Source organism: Phalaenopsis equestris, unplaced genomic scaffold (assembly GCF_001263595.1).
Source record: "Phalaenopsis equestris unplaced genomic scaffold, ASM126359v1 Scaffold000002, whole genome shotgun sequence".
In the NCBI taxonomy this organism is placed as follows: domain Eukaryota; kingdom Viridiplantae; phylum Streptophyta; class Magnoliopsida; order Asparagales; family Orchidaceae; genus Phalaenopsis; species Phalaenopsis equestris.
The window spans coordinates 2,158,248-2,180,440 of NW_018164444.1; the positions used below are offsets into that span (position 1 = coordinate 2,158,248).

The window sequence follows — 22,193 nt, forward strand, 5'->3', positions numbered from 1 at the left end:
AATATAAACCCTATTTAATTCCTTATATTAAATAGGAGAATTTGTCGGCCAATATATTGGTTTCGCAGACCAAACAGATGTCATAACTTTCTCTAGTTTATTTGATCGAACCTCACCCTCAATTCTTGTGTTCATCCTTCAGGATAGATACAAGATTTGAGGTAAAGCGCTCTTTCATTTAAACTATGAAAATTATGGGGTCAGTTTGACTTCATCTTTTTCAAAATTAAATTTTTTTTTTAAATGTCCTTCCGAAGCGGGCAACGAGATTTCAATTCCGATGACCGACAGCTTCTTACGGGCAAACCCACCACCAAAAATAGTGTCGACAGTTGTCATGATTGCAAAAGAAAATCTACACGACAATGTTTGGCTAGATGATTTATACAACATTGAACATAAGTGATTAACAACATTCAATAAAGAAATATTTGGAATAGGAATCTTATCAACACAAAGAAGTGAGTCCACAAATAATATTTTTCATGATGTCTCAAAGCCAATAAGCTTTATTGTCGATTGTTTTTTGGGTCTTGAAAATGTAATAAAAGCATGGAGACGGAATGAGAAGGATGAGAATTTCAAATGTGCTCAGTTTATAATTACCCCTGCAGTTAAAAGAAGCTTATTGTTAAGGCAGGAAGCTTCATTTTATTCAAGGAACATGTACTCAATGTTCAAGGAAGAGTTATTACATGAGCTATGTGATCTTGGTGTAGAATTCTTTGCAAATAGAGATTCAGAATTTTACATTATGAATTATGATAATCAGGGGACAAACAAGTCTTGGATTGTTAAATTTGACAGGGTTAATTCTGAAATTACATGCAGTTGCAAGAATTTTTAAATTATGGGATTATTATGTGTTCACTCTCTACGAGTTCTTAGCTTAAAAAATATAATAAAGATATTCAAAAAAATTCTCTTATTGCAATGATTTGTTCATGCAAAAAGGAATATCTATAACAGTTATAGATACAAACATCTCAAAGAGGCACAAATGTGGAATTCTAATTCAGGTGGCCTCATATTTCAAACACACGTCTAAAAGTTTGCATACCAAATTAATACCAAATCACAAGGAAATTAAGCACCCGAGCAATGTATTTTAGAATCATTGGAAAATTTATAAATTCTTGTTAATATATTAAATGGGAGAGCACTTCAGTCAAAGCGAAAACTCAAAAAAACCACTCAATAAATATTGTATTTTGAATGACCTAGCAAAGATGGGCCCAAAGGGAATATCTAATTCTAGATTGAAAGAGTATTGAAAAAAAATAAAACAGTAAAAAATATATATTACAGTATTCAAAAGCAGTTTTATTATATGTATAATTACGTTTCTCTAACATAAACAGGGGTATACAGGAAAAGAGAAAGAAGCTTTATCTAGGTAAGAACCAGCCCCATGAGGCACAATTTTGTGTTCAATCTCAGATTGTCTCATGTAGGTATATAATAGAAATTGAACATTAGAAATTTTTCTTTGTTACATTTTCCTAAATATTCACTCATGATTACTCCAATATAGTGGGAATTGTTTGCACCGCAACCCACAAAAACATATATCAACTTGATGATGGATTTCATTCGTGAGATATAATTCCTCACAAACTCTTCCATTATATAATTCAACCCCAAACAGATAATAAAGAATTTTCCTAACTATCAATTATCTTCTGAATAATCTTCATAGATAAAATAAAGATTGGACTTTTCTTTTATTATGCAATTGGTTTTCCAAGTACTACAGATGTTATTCTACCCACATATCAGTCATATTTGGCTCTCTTTTGCCAGAGTTTATATTTAAATTAATATTGACTCTCCTTTACTGATTTTATTCTTCTTGGTATAAAAGGAGATGTTTTTAAATTGTTTACAATTCATGAATGAAAGCCAGCTCCTTCTAAGTCTTGTTATAATTTTGCTCATGATCCTCAATCTTGCCCTGAGAATGTTAATGTTTAAGCTAATGATGCAGTTACTACTTTTAGAGGAAGGAAATATAATAGATTTTATAATAACCAAAGATTTCAAAGAACTAAAAGTAGACATCCCATTCCTAATAGGGTTTCTTATGTTGATGTTACCTCTACTCCTGATTTAATTATTGCCTTACTTCATGGTTGTGAATTTGTTCATATGGAGGCTATTCATGGCAAATCATGATATTTTAATATGTTCATTGTTTGTTCTATTATTTATTGGATGATGCAACACATGGGTTGTCTGACAAGAGGTCTTAGGTTAAGCTGGATTGACTACCTTCAGAACCAAGTAGGCCTAGAGTGCCAATAACTTGGGATGATAAATCAATGAAGTCATGACCCGAATATATCTACCCGATTAAGATTTTCTTACATTTTTATCAGTCCCTTTTAAGCTCAATATATTCTTTGATACCTCATTCATGTCGTCTCATAATCTCTAATTGCTAATCGGGCACCACCCGTTTAGGATATGATGTTTTCCCTCTCTCATTCATGTCGTCTCATAATCTCTAATTGCTAATAGGGCACCCGTTTAGGATATGATGTTTTCCCTCAGTCCTTAAAGTCCGGTATAGGCCTTGAAGCATAGTGTGGATTCAACAAAAAATGACATGGTAATTTCTTATGCCTCACTTGCCATCCATAAACCCCCTTGCCTTTTGGGATGTGAGGGACTCACCCTCTCCCCCTGCGACTTAGTGTAGGCTTTGGAAGCATCTAGAAGTTCCTATTATTGACAGTTTTATTGGGTATTCCTCAAGATGTAAGTAAGCAAAGATACACGTTCCTTTGAGAGTTTTTTTGAACTAGAACAAAATATTAATTTTATTTCCTTGCTTTTATAGGTCACTTATGCAGGGGACTTCTTCATGGATATGTGGTTCAAGGTATCTTGATCCGATCTCTTTTTAGAAATACATTTTTTACCTATCATATGAGGATATTCTTTTATAAATTCTACATCCTTTTAAACTTAATTTGTTTGCATGAGTTCATCTTATTTTACTTCTTTTGAGCTCTCTTCTTTCTCTGAATCATCTCGATGTTCAAGAAAAATGATTATTTGGAAAAGAGAATTATAAGATGATACTCAAACAAACTGGTGACTCCGATTTCAAAAAGAATCAAAATAAAGTTGATACAACCTCTCGAAAAGTATTGACCAGAGGCCAATACAAGATAACTTATAGGTTGTTGGTGAGTCCACTATCATGAAGTTTATTGTGGTTCAAAATTTCTTGTCGCCTTCCCCTAAGTGATTGGTAGGGCTAAAGCCCAAAGCACTTTCTTCCTTTCTCCCGAAAAAACCGTAGAGTGACCTAGAGGCGGGCGAGAGGCTGGAGGAGCCAAAACCCATCTTATCAAAGATTGCCCTGAAGATGATGTTTATAGAGCTCCCAGAGTCTATGAGTACACTTTCAATCAAAAAGTTAGAGAAAAGGGTGGTTACAACTATAATGTCATTGTAGGGATTTCATTCAGCAGACAAGTCATCATGGTGTTGTGAGATTGGTCGTGGGGTCAGGGATGCCTAACAAACTTTTGAGTGAAGTCTCATTAAGCTGACCCATGACACCAGTAATGTTGATAGATTAAACCTAAGCAAGTTCGATGAGGTATCTTTTGGCTGACAAATCTCTCTGTCCTCGAGCCACCTTCTTAGGTGCCACAAATTCTTTAGGCTTCCCAACTTTGATTAAATCCTTAATCAAGTTAGGGATGCATTGGCATTACTCCATGTCATGTCTATGATCCCTCTGATGTGCACAATATTTTTTGGGTTCTCAAAAATATCCTTCCATCTTAATTGATGGCGCTCTTTTGAAGAAGTCTTTATTCTAGATGGCTTGCATTACTTATGTCATGGAGACTCTTAATGGTGAGAGTTGAGGAAGTTTGTAGGTTGGTGATGGAAGCCTCCTTTTGTCACGCTGATTTATCCTCGTGCTAGATATGATCAATCTTGATATTAAACCTCTTTATATGGTGTCCACTCCTCTGGCGATGACCACAACTTCTTGAACCGGGCCTAGTGGGCGGAAGTGGATTTTTCCATGGCCCACAACCTCTTTCATCAGTGCTTCTCTTTAGTGGGTATTGACCGTGTGACCCTGTTTTGGTAGAGTGGGGGGAATTATATTCTTTAGTGGATATATGATTCTTAGTATGTTTCAGTACCTCAACCAATGTTTTGAGCTATGATAGGCCTAAGTCGTAGCGAAATGGGCCTTCCTTGAATCTTTATGCCAAGGTATCATGCATGACCATAGGTTTGAGGTCCCAGACTTCCAACATTTTCCTCTGGAAGTGGGTTACGAATGCACGCAAGGATTTGACTTGCCCTTAGCACAATTGTAGGATAGCTTATGAATTTCTATGGCATTTTTGTGTGCTAGCGGACATATCTACAAACATTCTCTTGAAATATGTGTAGGAAGTAATCACTCTCGACAGTAGAACATTGAAAAAATGAAGGGAAGACTCTCTATGTGTTGTAAAGAATAGGTGACACTTGAGCGCATCACCGATTCTTAATAAGCACATGGTCAACTCGAAAGAGGTGATAAGATCAGCTAGATCTAACCTCCCCCAATAAGATTCTGTAGACGGGATTTTGAAGCAATCCAGGGGTTCTACTTTGAAGATTTGTCAGGAGAAGGCGTCTTTCGACAGTATGGGTCGTGGTGCTTCTACACTTTCATATCTCTGATGGTCGAGCAACAAAAAAACCCGAGTTGTCAGGGTAGTGTCTGTTTTGATCTTGTTCGGGGGCTCTTTCAACATTCAAAGCAGTTGACCTTCACGGGTGATGGGGCATCGCTAGTCTTTGAGGTTGCTCTCTCTCTCTCGGAGGCAAGAATGCTTCCATTGCCTACATCTTTTGTTGAGTCACAAACTAGTTAGTACAAGTCATATTGTCAGTGATATCTCAACGTTGGGCTTCTTCTCCTTGAGTTAATCCGCTTTTTGTTTACGGCATGTTCCACACTCACTGTGCATTTTAAGGTATTGAACCTAAAATTGTCTGTATATCACACCCAAGGAATAGACTGTAGGAAGGAGAGGGCATAAAGAGTAAAAAAAGTGTTGTATTATTATTTATCAAAAAAAAGTCTTTGCATTTTGCTGTTCTTATATTCTTAAGTAGTTAGAGCTATTTTGTGAAATGTCGATAATGCCCCTATCATTTTGAGCTATCAGTCAATCGTTGCCATTCGTCTTGGGGGTAGCCGTGAAGGCGATCAGACCATCACTTGTCAATTTTTTACATCTTATCTTTAAATTGGTGAGACGGTTGCCATGGTGAGATATCCATTCTTTTCCCTTGGTTGCCTTCTTTGATTGAGTCGATCGATTTGTTTTCCTACTGTCGGCTTTCCAAGACTCCTTCCATCCCCCAAATTTGGCCCCATAATAATTGTCTCACTTGGGACCGTTTGATTTGGTTTGACATATTTTGATCACACAACCTTGAATTTAATGTTATATCTTATATTATTAATTGTCGAAATATATAAATTTGAAAAAAAAAAATTCAAGCATATTTTTCTAAAACAATATAAAAATTTGGTCAATTATACAATTTTTGGGCATTTTTTCACAACTAAGATTAAAATTATCAATTTCTCATAGTCTTAAATTTAACAATTCTTTTAAAAATTTTTCAAATAAGTTTGTTTTTTATTTTTTTATATAAAATGAATAAACAAAAAATAACCTTTTAAACCATATTTTATACCTTCAAATAACTAGCCCAAAGAAGAATTGTTCAAGATTAGTTTTTGAGTTGGGTCATCTTCTTAATCCCACGAAGTTCTTTTAGCTTCGAGGAAGAACTGGTGGCGGCTTGTGGTTGTTTGGCTGTAAAATTTATAAATTTAAATTTATGCTAGATTTAATAAAATTTATAAATTTAAATTTATGCTAGATTTAATAAAATTTATAAATTTAAATTTAATAAATTTTGAAGTATTTAAATCATAAAAATTATTTGATAAAACACAAGTTAAATCCGATTAAATCTGTTTGGTAACTTGAGTGAGTTTAATGTTATACATTAATTATTAAGTTTAATTAAATTTAACTTATATTTTTTATTTATAATTATGCTATTTAATAATTAAGTATTTATTAAATGAATTAATCATTAATAAAATTTTTGTAAACTAATTATGTTAAATAATAGGAGTTTTTACATGTGAATATAAAGGTTCTAAAAAATTAAATTTTCAGATGAAGGCCTTCCGTTACGATGTCGGTCGCCTTCGTTGGTCGGTCGCCTCCGTTGGAATGACCTTTAGCCGTAAATTTAATTTTTGTGATCTTTATATCTAATAAAGATTATTTGGGGACCACCATATATATAAATCTTATATTATTATATAATAATAATAAGTTAACATTCATTGATTAATTATACATAAGTTAGTTAATAATTGTTAGAATTTTATTAAATTAATTAAATTGACTACATAGTTTATTATTAATAATTAATTATTAAATTATTACACATAAATTTATCTAATTATAATTAGTTTGATAACATATTAATTTGTTATTAATTATTCAACAATTAAACTAATTCAAATCAAATTAACTTAAGAAAGATTTACTTACCTACCACAATTCCTATATATTTACATATATAACATTTAAATTTCAATTTCATACTTTCATCCCATTTTTTCTATTTTATATATAAAAAAATGTATTTTACTTTTCCAAGTTAAATTGGTGATATTGTTGAAGTAATAGGAAATATTTAGGGGATATAAATGTCAAAATCAGTATTTATATGTCAAGTTGAGTAATTTGTATGCATTTTAAATACTCATAAATAGGAGTATCAATTTGAGTTTGTGGGTTGGGTTCGGATTCGACTTGAAAATGAACTGACCCGACTATGATCAACTAACCTGATCAAAATGATAAATTGGTCGAAAATCAATGCCCATAAATATGAGTGTCAAATTTTATATGCCCATAAATATGAGTGTCAATTCGAGTCAGTGGATTGGATTCGGATCTGACTTGAAAATGAGTTGACTTGTTTATGATCAACTTGAACCCGATCAAAATGATAAATTGGCCGAAATTAATACCCGAAATCGATCCAAACCCGCTAACCAGAACTTTCATATTTATCTCATTCGGGTCATATTTAAATTTTTTGATTTAACTCAAATCCGACCCGAACTCAAAAATAATCGGGCCAAATTTAACCTAAAATCTTGAAATAAGTTTGTGCTGCAAGGTCAACTTTTAACCAGCCGTAAAACTCCCCTAAACCCTCGAAGAGGTCGCTGCCGCCTCTCCCTTCATCTCCGTCACCGAAGAGTCGCGCGGTTAAAGCTAGCCGGGAGGAGAACGACGGGATGTCGGCAAACAAAGTACTCTGAAGCTCCCATCTTTCACCTCCTTCCAGTCCGCTCCTACCCGAAACCATAGAGAAAGGTATAGCTCGTCTTTCTCACCCTTCCTTCCCCGCCCTCGATTGCTTCAACTTCTCTAAATCTTCTAAATCAGTCACCCTAAATCCTTGATTGAAGTCAAAACGGAGGAAAAACGGGATTATAGTACTTAAGTTGTCATTTTTGTTGTCTGGCAGGATTTTTAGGTTAAATCCTGTGTAAATCTTGCTACCAAACAGCTCCTAAACTTGAAAAATGCGGCCGCTGGACGAGAAGGAAACAACGGCGATATTTGAAAAGCTTTTCAAGTTCACCGGCCCCAATCTGAAACAGATCGTTGATCGGCCGGCGACGGAGGGACCGGACGATCCCCCAGGCCGCTACTGTTTCCGCCTCCACAAAAACCGCGTATATTACGCGAGCGAATCTCTCGTACGCCGCGCCACCAATATCTCCGGTGATAAACTTGTCTCTCTTGGCACTTGCATTGGCAAGTACACCCACTCTGGTGCTTTCCGTTTAACGATTCAGTCTCTCGATCTTCTCGCCGCCCACGCTCGCCACAAGGTATGGCTTAAACCAACCGCCGAAATGTCCTTCCTTTACGGCAACGCCGTCCTCAAGGGTGGACTAGCTCGGATAACCGATAATACCCATGCTGGCGACGGAGTTGTGGTGTTTTCCATGTCGGATGTGCCGTTAGGGTTCGGAGTGGCCGCGAGGTCCACACAGGATTGCCGGAAGGCCGATGCCAATGCCATTGTTGTAAATCATCAGGCGGATGTTGGAGAATACCTTCGGAATGAGGGGGAGCTCTGAGGTAGCCTGTGCTGTTTTATTTAAGTTTGAATTTTACTGAAGTATCATAAAGTTGTTTATTTTTTGTTTGGTTTATTCACTAGGTGCGGATCTGTGTTTGGTATTAGAGAGAGATTCTATGAATTTATGGTGTCTATTTTCAGGAATGCTTCTACTCAATAGGTTAATCCTTTTTTGAAGGGTTGTTTTTTTAATAAAGCGTGAAACTTGTTTGGAAATTGGCCTGACTCTATTGCCTTCTGTCTAGGCTGTTAGATATTTTTACCTGCGTGTGACATAAAATGAATATCAAGCATTTACATGTGTTAAATTAAGCTCGTGTGATCCTAATAGTGATAAGGCTAATGATATTGATGATCTCATTCTAGGTGCTTATGCTGGACGGATTTAGTGCTTGCTTTTCTTCTAAATTTCTCATGCCATGCCATGCCATGCAGTTTTAGATTATGAAAATTATACTGTAAATTGTTTTTTAGGATGTATTTTGACTAGATTATGGGTGTTATAAACACATTGTTAACTTATATCTTGTCCATATAGCATAAATTTAACTAAATTGTAGGAGATTTGTTCTATTATTATTATTTTTTAATTATAATCCTTGTATTATTTTTTATGCTATTAGGAATTGTTGCAAAGAGTCATACTTATTAAGGAATTTTAGGTGCTACTTGGAATGTGAATCTAGTTAGGAGTTAACTGTGATTTAGGGTAATGCTATGTAGTTCCTGGGCTGTGTTAATCTTATTGTTTGGCAAAATCCCATTTGGGTTTAGTGAAAGTGTGAAACTTCTTTGGAAATTGACCTGACTTTATTATTGAAATTGCCTCTTGTATACGCTGTTAGATATTCTTACCTGCATGTGACATAAGATTAGAAACAAGCATTTATATGTGTTAAATTAAGATTGGTGTGGCCCCTATAAGGTTAATAATATTGATGATCTCATCCTAGATGCCTATGCATGACCGATTTAGTGCTTTCATTTCCTCTAATTCTGTCATGCCATGCCATGCAGTTTTAGGCTATGAAAAATGTTTTTTAGAATGCATTTTGACTAAATTTTGTGTGGTATGAGAAAAACATTGTAAACTTGTATTTTGTTCATTGGAACATAAATTTTACCACATTGTAGGAGATTTGTTCGGTTATTGTGTTTTTATTATTATAATTCTTCTATTTTTTTTTATGCACTTAAGAATTGTTGCAAAGAATCATATACATTAAGGAATTAAAGAATTGTTAACCATGATATATGGTAAATTTTGGATATAGTTCTTGGGGTTTGTAAATTTTATTTTGTGGTTAAATCCCATTTGGGATGGAAATAGCATTTTTTTGTTGGTGTTGTCCTATATTATCGCCTTCTTCTTAACCCCAAGTCCCTCTTTCCTTCCTTGCTTTCTTGTTGCCATTGTGTGAGAATCCTTGTTAGTAAAATACCCTTTTTTCTTTTCTCTTTTGCTTTATGCTAGCTTGTGATCATCTTCATCCTTTAGAGTTTTTGCCGCTGGCCATTACTTTTTTTTGTTATCGCTATTGGTTACCCTTTTTACGCCACTTTATTAGCTTGCCCATTACTAGCTTGTAGCTATCATGCTTTTAGTCACTTTAATTTGAGCTGGAGTTTTATATATGTATATCAGATTTTTTTGGATTAAATTCGGTTAAACATATCCATTTAAATCTGTTCAGGATTTAAAACCCTGCGGATGCACTTAATATGGATGCATTGGATTTAGTAAATTTTGCTTGAATTAAATCATACTTGTAGGAAAAAAACTTATTAAAAATATTAAAACTTAAAGGAAACATTTTTTTCCCCATAGTTTGAAAGTCTCAATTTCATGGTCTTAAAAATGCTTTAGATGTTGATTTGAGAAATTATTCAATGTGTTTTAATGAAGAAATTATTTTATGTGAACATACTTAGCAATCTTATGAGTTATTTTGTAGTTTGATAAAAAAAATGAAGTTGAATTAATTTTGAAAAAGATGCATACATATAAGGCCTTAAGTTCATATAACTATTAAGGTTTGAAGATTTATGGGGGCATTTTAGTTATTTTAGATGACAAATTTTTAATGGATGTTTGTATACAAAGAGGATGCCAATGATTGATGAAAAATATTTTTGTACCAAATTTAATAATAATAAAGGGGATATTCGTGATTGTCTTAATCATTTTCGAGTCATATTTATGAGTCATAATAAAGTTTTGTGAGATATTTATGAATTATAGGTTTTGAAAGGTTATGCCAAATTTTGAATTTTTTCATTGGTATTGAGGCAATAATAGTGTAGTCGTGTAGGCCTGTAATATCTAATGACCAAATGGTGTGGGGGTTTAGAATGGTGATTTTGCAATTGTACTTTTTTGGGCCTACATGTACATGCCAAAAATTTTTGTAATGATATGCATGCACATATTGCTCATCAACTCTGGTTTTGGCCATGGATTGGATCTCATTATAGAAGAGCATCCTTCTTTCAACTGCGAAGAAGAATGTGTTCTCTAAGGATACACAGAATAAGATATATTTCAGTGAGTTAACAGATCTGATTTCACCAGACAGATCACATTTAAACTTTTCATTACTTCATGTTGTTTGTTTAATGGTTGGTGATCTTATTTCAACTGACAGTGTTTTAATACTTCTCCATCATTGTCATGGTACCATCATTAGAAATTTTGGGTTCATGCTTTTATATAATTTTTCTGATGTTAGATCTTATAATCAGTTATTTATAATATTGCCCCATGTTGTGTTCATGCATTTAGTGCAGCTTTAGCAACATAAACTAGAAGCAACAAATATTTTTACAAAAGCTAAGACTAAAATCTGTAATGCACAATTTTATCTTACACAAACAATGGCCGAACAATAAATAAGAGTTACATTTACTAGCAAATGTGATAAAAATATTTTTTTTTTATATAAAATTTTTGTTGAGAACAGTTAGATTAAAGAGGTTCAACCGCCATATTTGAGTTGACGAGAAAATAACCACCACCTAATAATAAGCGTAATATACAACAAAGCAATACCTGCTTGTTTTGAAATTTAGAATTACAGAGATGTTTTTGTCTGTAGAAAATCTGAAACAAATGCTCTGCTGAGCATGCCCCCTTTTCATACATTCTGCTAAGGCTACATTGTCATCTAACCGAAAAGGAAATTGCATACCAGACGATTCTTGTCTATTTACATACCTAGCACCTAAAGTTTAGTTTTTTATATTTATATCACTACCCATGCATGAAAAAATATATATAACCTTATAAAATCTGAAACAAATGCTATGCTGAGCTGTGCGCCCTCTTCAGCCATTCTGCTAAGGCTACAAAATTATCTAACCGAAAAAGAAATTGAATACCATACAATTCTTATCTATTTACATACATATCACCTAAAGTTTAGTTTTTTATATCTATATCACTATCTATGCATGAAAAGCTGTATTTCATCTTTTAAAAGTTAGTAATAGTGAGATTTTTGATGTGATGTGAAAGATTTGAATGTTATAAATTTAAAAATAAAAACTTATTCAATTTCAGCCAGTTAAATGATTTATAACAACTGAAGTGAATTGGTTTGGTTTTTTGTGGAGTTAAGAACTTGAAGAGTGGCAATGAATCTTAGTCCGCTGAACATATTAACAATTGTTTAACATTTTTTTCCTTCGCCTTATATTATAGTAATAATATATCTTCTCTGTAAATTGGGCACTTTAAGCCACATGAGTCTTTTGACGTCTTGTTTTTTCATTGGCCATCCTTGAGCTCTTCTACGTGCTTTGTAGGATGGCCATGCTTGAGCTCTTCTACGTGCTTTGCAGGATAGCTTATTGTCGTTCACTGTCATTGTTGGCCTTTGGGAGCCATTGATTGCTCTAATTACTGCTAATCATTACTATTCATTTTCGTGATTAGAGGCATATTTTATGAGTATCATTGTGTTTTTCATCATATTTGAAAATGTATGCAACAAGCGTGACTATTATTTTTTATTTTCATCTGGTTTCATACATGCAAATTTTCTTTTATATGATAATTTTCTCCACGTAAAAGTTTTCATTGAGTTCTTATTTTATGAAATGAAACATGGGAACGTTCAGATCGTTGAAATGATTCAAATGGATCCATTCACGGCCAAATAAGACCTATTTTATAGTTTTCTCAAGACATCTATTCAACTGCCTAGATTTTTCTTTTTTGTGCTAAATCTAAGTTCCATAACTGTTCAACCGTTGAGTAAATGGATACACCTACAAAAATAATATCATCAGCAAAAAGCATATACAAAGCATATTATAAGTACAAAATCCAAAACATGAAGTTTTACTCATTTCAAGCGAAAGGCACATGTAATCAAGAGCAAATCAATAAAATAGGCATCTTTAAGAGTACAGGCAAAGCGAAGCTGAAAGGAAATTTGCATGAGAAAAAATGTCAATGAAAATATGGGGCTATAGAAGTTTATGTAAGAATAGATAAAGAAATACAAAACAAAAAGTTAGCATTGGTAAATATTAAGACGAAAGAGTAAATATTAGAAGTCAAAATCAACCTTATGTGAAGATGCTTTTTATCAATTAAACTTCCCATGTTGCTGATTGAAACTATTAAGTTCTTCTAATTTTAATTCCTTATTTTTTAAAATCTAATGAAATCTGCTATGAAAAAGAGCTTCTTGACCGATAAAAAAGAGATAGAGATCTATATTGATCTTTGATTTAACTGTACCAATTAAAAACAAGTTTGCAACCAGTATCAATACAATCACTGCATCAAACATAGTTTTACTAAATCCTACAGACCATCACTGCACCTTTAATACACAACAGCCCCACGAAATTAATTCTCAATGCACTTGATAATATATCTTTTCAAATTCAGTAAAACACATAAAGTATCCTTCCACTTTTCTCTAAGTTATTTTATTAGCTCAAAATTTGTTCCTTACAAATAGGGGTGTGGACGAGCCGAACACACTCGTTTATATTTCGAGCTCAAAAAGTGTGTTAGTGTTTGACTCTCGTTTGCTTAGCGAGCGCTTAGCGAGCCGAACATGAGTCGTTTACGAACAAAGAGTCGTTTTGACAACCCTAATCACACAGCCATAAGGTGTTAAGTATTAAGACAAGATTTAAAACATCATTTAAATCTAATTTAATAATTTTTATTCTATTTTCTTAATTAATACTTTTAGTTGATTATAAATCTTTATAACCTTGTAGTCAATTAAATTTTTATAAAATACTGCTCATTATATATATATATATATATATATATATAATTGACTAGTAGTATTTCGAGCCAAAACGAGTCGAACACAAACGAACAAATATTTGTTCGTGTTGTTTGTGTTCGGCTCGTTAAGTTAGAGAACGAATCAAACACGAGCTTCTAAACGAGCCAAACACGAGCTGTTCGCGAACAACGAGTCGTTTTGAAAGCCCTTACAATTGCACTCTCTAGCATAAATTTAAATTGATACTGTGGCACCATATAATTATTCTCGTGCCCTCTCCTCCCAACTGCTAAAAGATAAATCAGTGGTAAGATTGATAAATTTAATTTCCATATAACTAATGTTATTATTAGCATCCCTCCTTGGTACCAAAATATAATTCCCATATAACACTCCAGAACTCAATTATATTTCATCAGAACTTTAGCCTTGTCCTGCATATAACGGTAAAATGAAAATGAAAAATCAATCAATAGCATGAATATGTTGAGGCAAAGAATAGAATAGTTGAATTCATAAAGAAATTTCTTCAACCAAATTTGAATAATGTAATTGCACAATCATGATAATTCCTAACATATTGAAAACTTGTTTCCTAAAATTAAATTGACAACCCAAATAGCAGAAATAGTCGAAGCAATGCCTAGCCAACATCACACAAGTTATAATGTATGAAAGAGAGGGTAAAGGCATAAATGCAACGTGCTTGTGAAGGAAACAAGAAATGATACTTCGCCAAATGAAATGAAATTATCAATAGAACACCACTATCATGTATAAGATGTTGACTGCAAAGCAATCGAAATAAAAGCAGAAGCTTTGAATTTCCAGAAAGGAAGCTGCATGATCTACCGAATATCTAAGTATTTTAGTTGTTTACAGTTATGTTGATGGAGAATAATAAAATGTCGTGGTGCGAGCTCTATAACTATATGTAATTTAATAATTGAAAATAACATTCATATTTCCTTGGCCTGATCAATTGATGCTACTTAATGCGCCTAACAAATCGGATTATGAAATAAGACATTTTTGGTGTGCTACCGTCTTTGAATGTCAGATATCTTCATCATCATCCAAATTTCTTAAATCCCATTTGAGATTCGACAAATTAATTTGGACAATGATGAGTTCTCAAGTTTTATAGATGCCAACATAGATGCATCACGAGCAAAGGAGATCCAACAAAAATAATACGTTAAGCAATTCCTTCATCTTTTGATGGGATCTATTCTACAAAAAAAATAAATAAATAAATAAATGAAGTGTTTGTTGTAGATCAAAATCTTCGTGAGTATATTGTAACGATTGTTGAGATGGTTACTCGAGTTGCTATTGTAATCGGAAGCATAGCAAGAGCTTCCGGGGAAGGAAATGCTTCATTGAACTCATGACTGAACTATCAAGCGTTTTTAGGATGTAAAATATGACAATTTATTGAAGTATTCGACAATGATTCTATCATCCTTTCAAAATCTAGGCATTCAGAGGCTGCATGAATGCGAAACTAGTTTGGTAAATGATTTTATTCTATAGGATTTAATGATAGATTACTCATTTTGTGTTCTTTAATAGATTGTTAGCTGTTGGGTTATAATCATGGTGACTGTATCGATGTTTTGAAGGCATATCTTTAGAAGTATTTTGGACTTATGAACTTGCTACCATTATATTGGGTTTCTTCTATAAATTGCTGCTAATTTTACCCTGGGCATCATTAGTTATTTTAATGATTTAACAGGTAAGAATAATTAATAGTTATAAATGATCTGTTCGCGCACATGCTCCCGTTATAAACTATGTTGTCATACGTCTATATGCTTTCAACGCTTTATATAATTTCTTGTTAGAATGTTTTGGAAGATGGCTTTGCATGTAACATTTAGTTATTTTTTAACTTTATGATATAATTTTGTTCATGATTTTGTCAAATGGCAAGATCTGCTTTAAGCTACATTATTAAGTGACTCCACAATTAATGCCTTTTCTTAAAACATTAAATAATTTGACTTATTTTCTACTTTATCGTTTAGCATTATTCTAAACGGCTTTCGCTGGTTGTCTATTTTGGTTGCTTCTGGGTGTGTGAGTGAAGCCAACTCGTGAGTCGGCTCGAACTTGACTCCATAAGTGACTCGTGAACTGAGCTCGATGAGCTAACAAACCAAGCTCAAACTAGTCCTGACTCGACTTGTTAGCTCTTGAGCCACCTTGTTTAAAAAAGTTATTAATATAAAATATACCTAAAATATATGAAATTTGAAGATTTTCTTTAGAAGTAATAAAAGAACTTTAAAAATAATAATTTGTATTTAATATTAAGTGATTTCTTTTTATTTTATAATAGACAATGTTATTATAATACTATCTTAAATTGATATTATTTTTTTCTCTTTTACGATCAACAAGCCGGCTCAAGCTCATAGACTTAAGTTTGAGTTCAAGTTTAGTAAAATTAATCAGGCTCAAGCCAATGAAATAATATCGGATGTTACCAATGATATATTGTTCTGATTAATCAACTTTATTATTAACGAGGTTAAAATCATGTAATTTCATGAAAAACAAAGGAGTTACATTCAAGATTATATATTTCTGAATATTGAAGTTAATGTTATTGAAGACATGAATTTACACCGAAAAAGTTTATTGAAAAAATGTCTCCGTCCGAACTAATATCATACAACTCTATAAAAAAATTGTGATACATCCAAAATAGGTCACAATACATTGAATTTTCTAACGTAAAAATTTGATTTCTTATGTATAGGGCTGTCAAAACGGCTCGTTATTCACGAACAGCTCTTGTTCGACTCGTTAAGAAGCTCTTGTTCGGCTCATTAATTTTGTTCGATAAGTTAACGAGCCGAATACGATCTAAGATGTGTTCTATTATATTAAGTAGTATTTTTAAAAAATCTAATGGACTACGAATATATTAATTAAGAAAATAGCATAAAAATTATTAAATTTGATTCAAATGATGTTTTAATATAAATAAAAATTTTTAAATCTTGCTCAAACTGTTATTGTCCTATGACTACATGATTAGGGTTGTTAAAAGGACTCTTTGTTCGTGAACAAACACACTTTTTGAGCTCGAAATATAAACGAGCCAAACATGGCTCGCTCGTGTTCGGCTCGTTTACACCCCTACTTATGTATTTGAGCACAGTAGCAAGTTCTGTTGAAATTGACCAAAGTCTAAACACATAACTTTTAGCAAATTTTATTTACTTTCTAACGAAAACAAAAAAATGCATTTCCTTCAATATATAGCCATTGTACAGTTCATCAAAGTAAACCTAAACAATATACGCCAAATTTGGCATAAATGTAATTGGCTTTTTTTTAGTGAGTTAATATATGTATTATTAAGCCATTCACATCCTGATTAACCTGTATGTAAATAAATAAATAAAAAAGATTTAAAATACATTTTTTTTTTATTTTGCATGCACCAAAAATAAGAGGCCTTTACATGAATACCTCCCAATTTTTTATGTGTGTACATATCTAAAGCACAAAGCCCCCTTACTTCTATACCACCAAAGCCTTTCATATCACAAAAAAAAATATCATTATTTTAACTTCTTAAGAAATATATATTTTCATGCACAGTTATGATGACATGTGAAAATTAAAATATAGTTGCTAGGTATATAAATACATGGGAATTAAGCGGTATATATATATATATATATAAAAGCAGATCTTCCAAAGCACAACTTCCAAAATACAACTTCCTATATTTACTTTACCTTCAACCAAAGAGCTTATGGTAAGTTTCCGAGTGATACCCTTTGGAGAGTTCTTGAGAAGAAAGGTGTTAATTTGACTTATATTCAAGTCATTAAAGATATATATACAAGAATTGTTACTTGTGTTCGAACAGGAGGATTGACAAAATATTTTCCTATTTATGTTGATTTACATCAGGGATTGGCTTTAAGCGCATATCTTTTTTGCTTTAGTTATGGATGATCTAACTGGACACTTCCAGGAGGATGTACCTTGGTGTATGCTTTTTGCTGATGATATCCTTTTCGTGAACAAGATGAGAAAAAAAACTAAGGAAAAAACTTGGATTATGAAGGTCTACCCTGGAGTTTATAGTTCTTCATTTGAGTAGAACTAAATCTGAATACAATAAATGTAATTTAGTAGTAATTTGTCTAGTGCAAAAATGTAACTATGGGTTATCAAATTATTAAAAAGTGAACATTTTGGATATCTCGGGTCTATTCTACGAAGTGATGGCGATATTGAAGGGGATGTTATTAATATGTGAACATTTTAGATATCTCGGGTCTATTCTACAAAGTGATGGCGATATTGAAGGGGATGTTATTAATATAATTCAAATTGGTTGGTTGAAGCGAAGGAACGCTTCGAGCCTACTGTGTGATAAAAAAGATAAATTAGACTGAAAAAAAGTTTATAAGATGGTGATGAGACGTGCAATGTTTTATGGTGATGAATTCTAGCCTTTAAAAAACGAGCATAAAACTAAGTGTTGCCGAGATGAGAATGATTGGGTGGATTAGTTGCTTTACACTTGGAGACAAAATGCGAAATGAATATATCCATGATACGGTTGGTGTAGCTCTAGTGACTAACAAAATTAGAGAGAGGTGTCTTAGGTGGTTTGATCACAATAAACGTCAACCATTTGATGATCCAATTAAAAGAATAGATATTTTAGATTCGACTTATGTTAATTAAGGCAGAGGTAGACCTAAGATGACTTCGACTTATTGTACAAAAACGATCATAATTTATTAGAATTAAATAAAAATATGACACTAAATAAGACTAGATGGAGAAAAAATGATACATGTAGCGGACCCCACTAAGTGGGATAAAAGTTTGGTTGTTGTTCAACCAAAGAGCCACTGAACAATCAAAATTTATTGTATTTATTTTATGCTTTATTCAATTTACTCCCCATGTTTTTTTACCATATCAAACTACCCCTTATTTAAATATGAAATACTATTATCTGTTGATTCAGCCCTCAGCAACACACCTACAATGTCAGACAAATAGTCAATTAAACTTGGAACAGAAAATTACCAAAAATACTTTTTTAAGCTGATCTCCAGGAGCGAGCTATCCAACTAAAGCAACAAGCAATTAAAAAGTGCAGCTTATATTTTCCCTACCAGAAATTTGATGAGGAAGACAACAAAAGGCCATATGTAAAGGCGAGTCCTCCATTTCCGAATTTTGCACATTTACCGGAGATATAAAAATAATAACCACACAGATATATATAATAATAATAACATTGGCCTATCTGAAAACGGCTTTCGTTGCGTTAATAGAGCTTTATTTTGGTATGGATCTCACTGCGGCAAATCGGGCATGTTTGTAGGTTCACTCCACAATCACAGCACGTCTACAGAGAAAGAGCACGAAGATGAATCAGACAATGGTGCTGATGTGATTTCCTATGTATTTACATATCTAACATCTAAACTCCTATTTTTACACACATAATACCTTATCTATGCATGAAAAGGAACATTTCACATTTTAAAAGTTAAAAATGTTATATTTTTTATGTGGCAAGAAAGAGTTTGGTGGTATACATGTAAAAATTACAGTTTAGGTATTAGATATGTAAATACACAGGAATTGAGTGGTTATGTATGCAAATGCCCTTTTAGATATGTAAATACACAGGAATTGAGTGTTATGTATGCAAATGCCCTTTTTTTTTGTAATTTCACCTGATGCCCGCAGCCGAAAGCCATGTCCTTAAGATTTGTAAGGCAAATTGGACACACCTGCCATAAAACCACACATAAAGATCAATTCCTGAGCCAAAACGGTATGAGATTCATATTTTCCTGTTTTGGTTGATGAATTTCTTCCTCTTTTAGCAGTTCTCAAATGGAATATATAAGGAAAATGTGATTCATGATTTGTACCTTATTATCAAATGAAGAAGTGTGAGCAGACGGAGCAGTGCTTGTGGGAGGGGATGGCCCACTTCGCTGGAAAGAGGTTGGATGAGAGTTTTTGTAGCCAGTAGAAGATAAATTGTAAGTTCCTACAGGTGGTGGAAGAGGGACCCTTTCTGGAGATTTAGAGCTCCTACGACTGCTCAACAATAGAATTTTTTTTAGCGCAGAGAATTTAAGAGATGGCAACAACAACAACAACAACAACAACAACAAAACCTTAATCCCACTACGTGTGGTCGGCTACCTGAATCCTTTTTCACCATTGCGTCCTATTACGCAATGACCAAAAGGATATATGTCATAATTTTTTTACGATAAGTTCTACGCTGGCTGTCGACTACCTAACACAAACCTCCACTTTAACATCCTTGCTTGGGAACGGCAATGACAGTGTTGCAGAGAATTAAAGAGAATTATGGAAATTTTATTTTTTAAGTAAAATGATGGTATTTCATACCCCAATATTCCAAGTTCCAATGCTGCATTGTATTGTGAAGGAATTTCCATTAGAGCGGCGAGAGCAAACTCTGTGTCTTTTCTAGTCAGGTTTATGTTCCTTGACATGATTTCAGTGAAATCAACAAACTGCAAAAATTGTTTTAGGTATAGAAAAATTTATATGAATTTCATTATTGCGTGCTTTATTACTTGTTTTTTAAATAAAGTACTTGCCTGAAAATTATCGAAAGATCTGGTTGGAATATTGTCATCAAATTCTTTCATCATGTCCCAAGGTCCATCTCCAACACCAACCAAGATGATGGATAGAGGGAAATCACTATATCGCAAAGAACCCGGATACATGTATAAAAGTTATGCGCTGTTAAATGATATTATGAAACTATTGGTAAGTAATAGATAAGATTTCTCAGCTAAAATGAGCTCCAGTAAAGGTGTTGATTCGATGGATTCAAGTAAATTACTCAATAGAAGCTCAAAATTATTGTTTTTTCATCCTTAACTAAAATCACGATGAAACATGAGAAGATGCATAAGAAGAAAGCTCATAAACAATGATCAGTAAATTCGAAAGAAACTCACCTTGCTTTAACGATCGCATCAACGGTTTTCCTTTCCTGGGAGCTGAACTGGCCGGACACAGTATCAACGCTTCTTGTGACCTGAACTAACAATCACATTGACATTATGGAAGAAACAAATAGAAATAATAGAATCAAATAAATTGTGAATGAAATTTTGACAGTTCAAGAGCAGAGTTCACATTAAAAAAATGGAGCTATTTATAAATTAAGTGTAATTTTTAACAAATTTTAATGAATAATAATATTCTGATATTATTTTATCAAAAATTAATAATATTAAAAAAATGAATTTTTATTAAATAATTATTAGATCTAAATGTTTAGCTAAAGACTAATCAAAATATGCAAGTTAAACAAGATTTAAATAGCTCTAATGTGCTATTCTTTTAGCAATAATGAAATAATAACAGATGGAAAAAAGAGTAGCTATGCGTTTTTCCTTCTACTACTTTCCTTCCCACCATTAATTAATTTTCTCATTTTCTTTAATCACTCACTCCATGTTCTTTTCACCAAACATGGATCCTCCGTTGATACAACATGCACATTAAGCTTTTGAATCCTTGTAAGGAACCCAACATTTGATTAAGGGAAAATGAATAGTATAGTTCTGATGACAAAGCATTCAGCACAGTGGTACTAGTTCTACGGGTAGATAGAGACAAAAGAGTATAGGAAGTGGTTTGAAATTATATAAGTGGATATTGAGGCCTTTTCTATCCATGTGAAAAGACATAAGCCTCGAGGCATTTTGAGACATTAGCCTCAAAATAAAAAAGTTATGCAAGTTAATAAGTATCAAAGTATGAAATAAGAAGTGACATATTAAGATCTTAACAATCACAAAGTAAAAAGTTTCATACAAGCATCAAATAAGAACATAACAATTCAAAGGTCAACACAATAAAACACTCCCATTCCTACACCAAAATACCAAAATAAAAATATAACAAGTTACTAAAATTAGAACTACTAAATTCAGAACTCCCCAACACCCTAATCACTCTATGGATCACCTTTAGAATAATTTATCAAAATGGACAGAATTTTCTGTTGACCTATTTTCAATTGTGATAATATTCTCAGAATCTTTCTTTGCAACATCAATCCCAATCACTTTCTTCTTCCCTAAACAACAAAAATAATTAAATCTTAATTAAATTTAAAAATACTGATTATGTTAATGGTTATAATATCAATTACATAAAATTTTATGAAACTCCTTTTTGTTAATTTTTTGTTGACTTGTATTAGACTAACCGGTCTTCTATTTACATGAAAAAAAAATATGAAAACTTTTTTTTTTAATTTATAATGTCTCACACGTGATGTTCAAAATATATATATATATATATATATTGTTCTGAGCTATGTACTTCCTGACATAGAAATGAAACACAAAGAACACAAGCAAACACAGATCGTTTACGTGGTTCGATCCAACTGGATCTACGTCCACGGAAGGGAATCAATCAAATATTTCACTAAGGCAAAAAAAATGGAGAATATATAGCTTATACATAGAGATGAGCTCTCATCTTCCTTCTATGGCCTCCCTCTCAAGCGACACCTTGATACAAGACCTCAAGATGCTCTCATCCTCTGTGGTAGCTTAAGATCTCTTCCCTTGCTCTCCTAAGTCTCACACCCTCTCTATTTATAGAAGCAAGAGAGTGGTAGGTGGGAGGTATGTG

General features: G+C 32.9%; 2 protein-coding genes across 2 annotated transcripts in view; one reads left to right on the plus strand and one right to left on the minus strand.

The window, feature by feature from the left end:
- The first annotated feature begins 7,252 nt into the window (after positions 1–7,252).
- On the plus strand, positions 7,253–8,445 carry LOC110031727 (60S ribosome subunit biogenesis protein NIP7 homolog). Its single transcript, XM_020735092.1, has 2 exons — positions 7,253–7,451; positions 7,606–8,445. Exon 2 carries the CDS (start codon positions 7,664–7,666, stop codon positions 8,225–8,227), a length of 564 nt encoding a protein of 187 aa, XP_020590751.1. The 5' UTR covers positions 7,253–7,451; positions 7,606–7,663; the 3' UTR covers positions 8,228–8,445.
- A 10,175-nt stretch (positions 8,446–18,620) lies between these two features.
- LOC110025085 (E3 ubiquitin-protein ligase RGLG5-like) overlaps positions 18,621–22,193 on the minus strand; it is a 9,575-nt gene continuing 6,002 nt past the window's right edge. The window contains exons 7-12 of the mRNA XM_020725352.1: positions 20,498–20,577; positions 20,129–20,234; positions 19,914–20,041; positions 19,421–19,592; positions 19,220–19,276; positions 18,621–18,885 (exon numbers count right to left, since the gene is read on the minus strand). Of these exons, the coding sequence (XP_020581011.1) occupies positions 18,805–18,885; positions 19,220–19,276; positions 19,421–19,592; positions 19,914–20,041; positions 20,129–20,234; positions 20,498–20,577 (624 nt within the window). The 3' untranslated portion in view covers positions 18,621–18,804. The remainder of the gene's footprint in view (positions 18,886–19,219; positions 19,277–19,420; positions 19,593–19,913; positions 20,042–20,128; positions 20,235–20,497; positions 20,578–22,193) is intronic.

What these genes read in the sequence shown, in the direction of transcription:
- LOC110031727 (XM_020735092.1), top strand. Translation starts at nt 7,664, where the DNA reads ATGCGGCCGCTGGACGAGAAGGAAACAACGGCGATATTTGAAAAGCTT.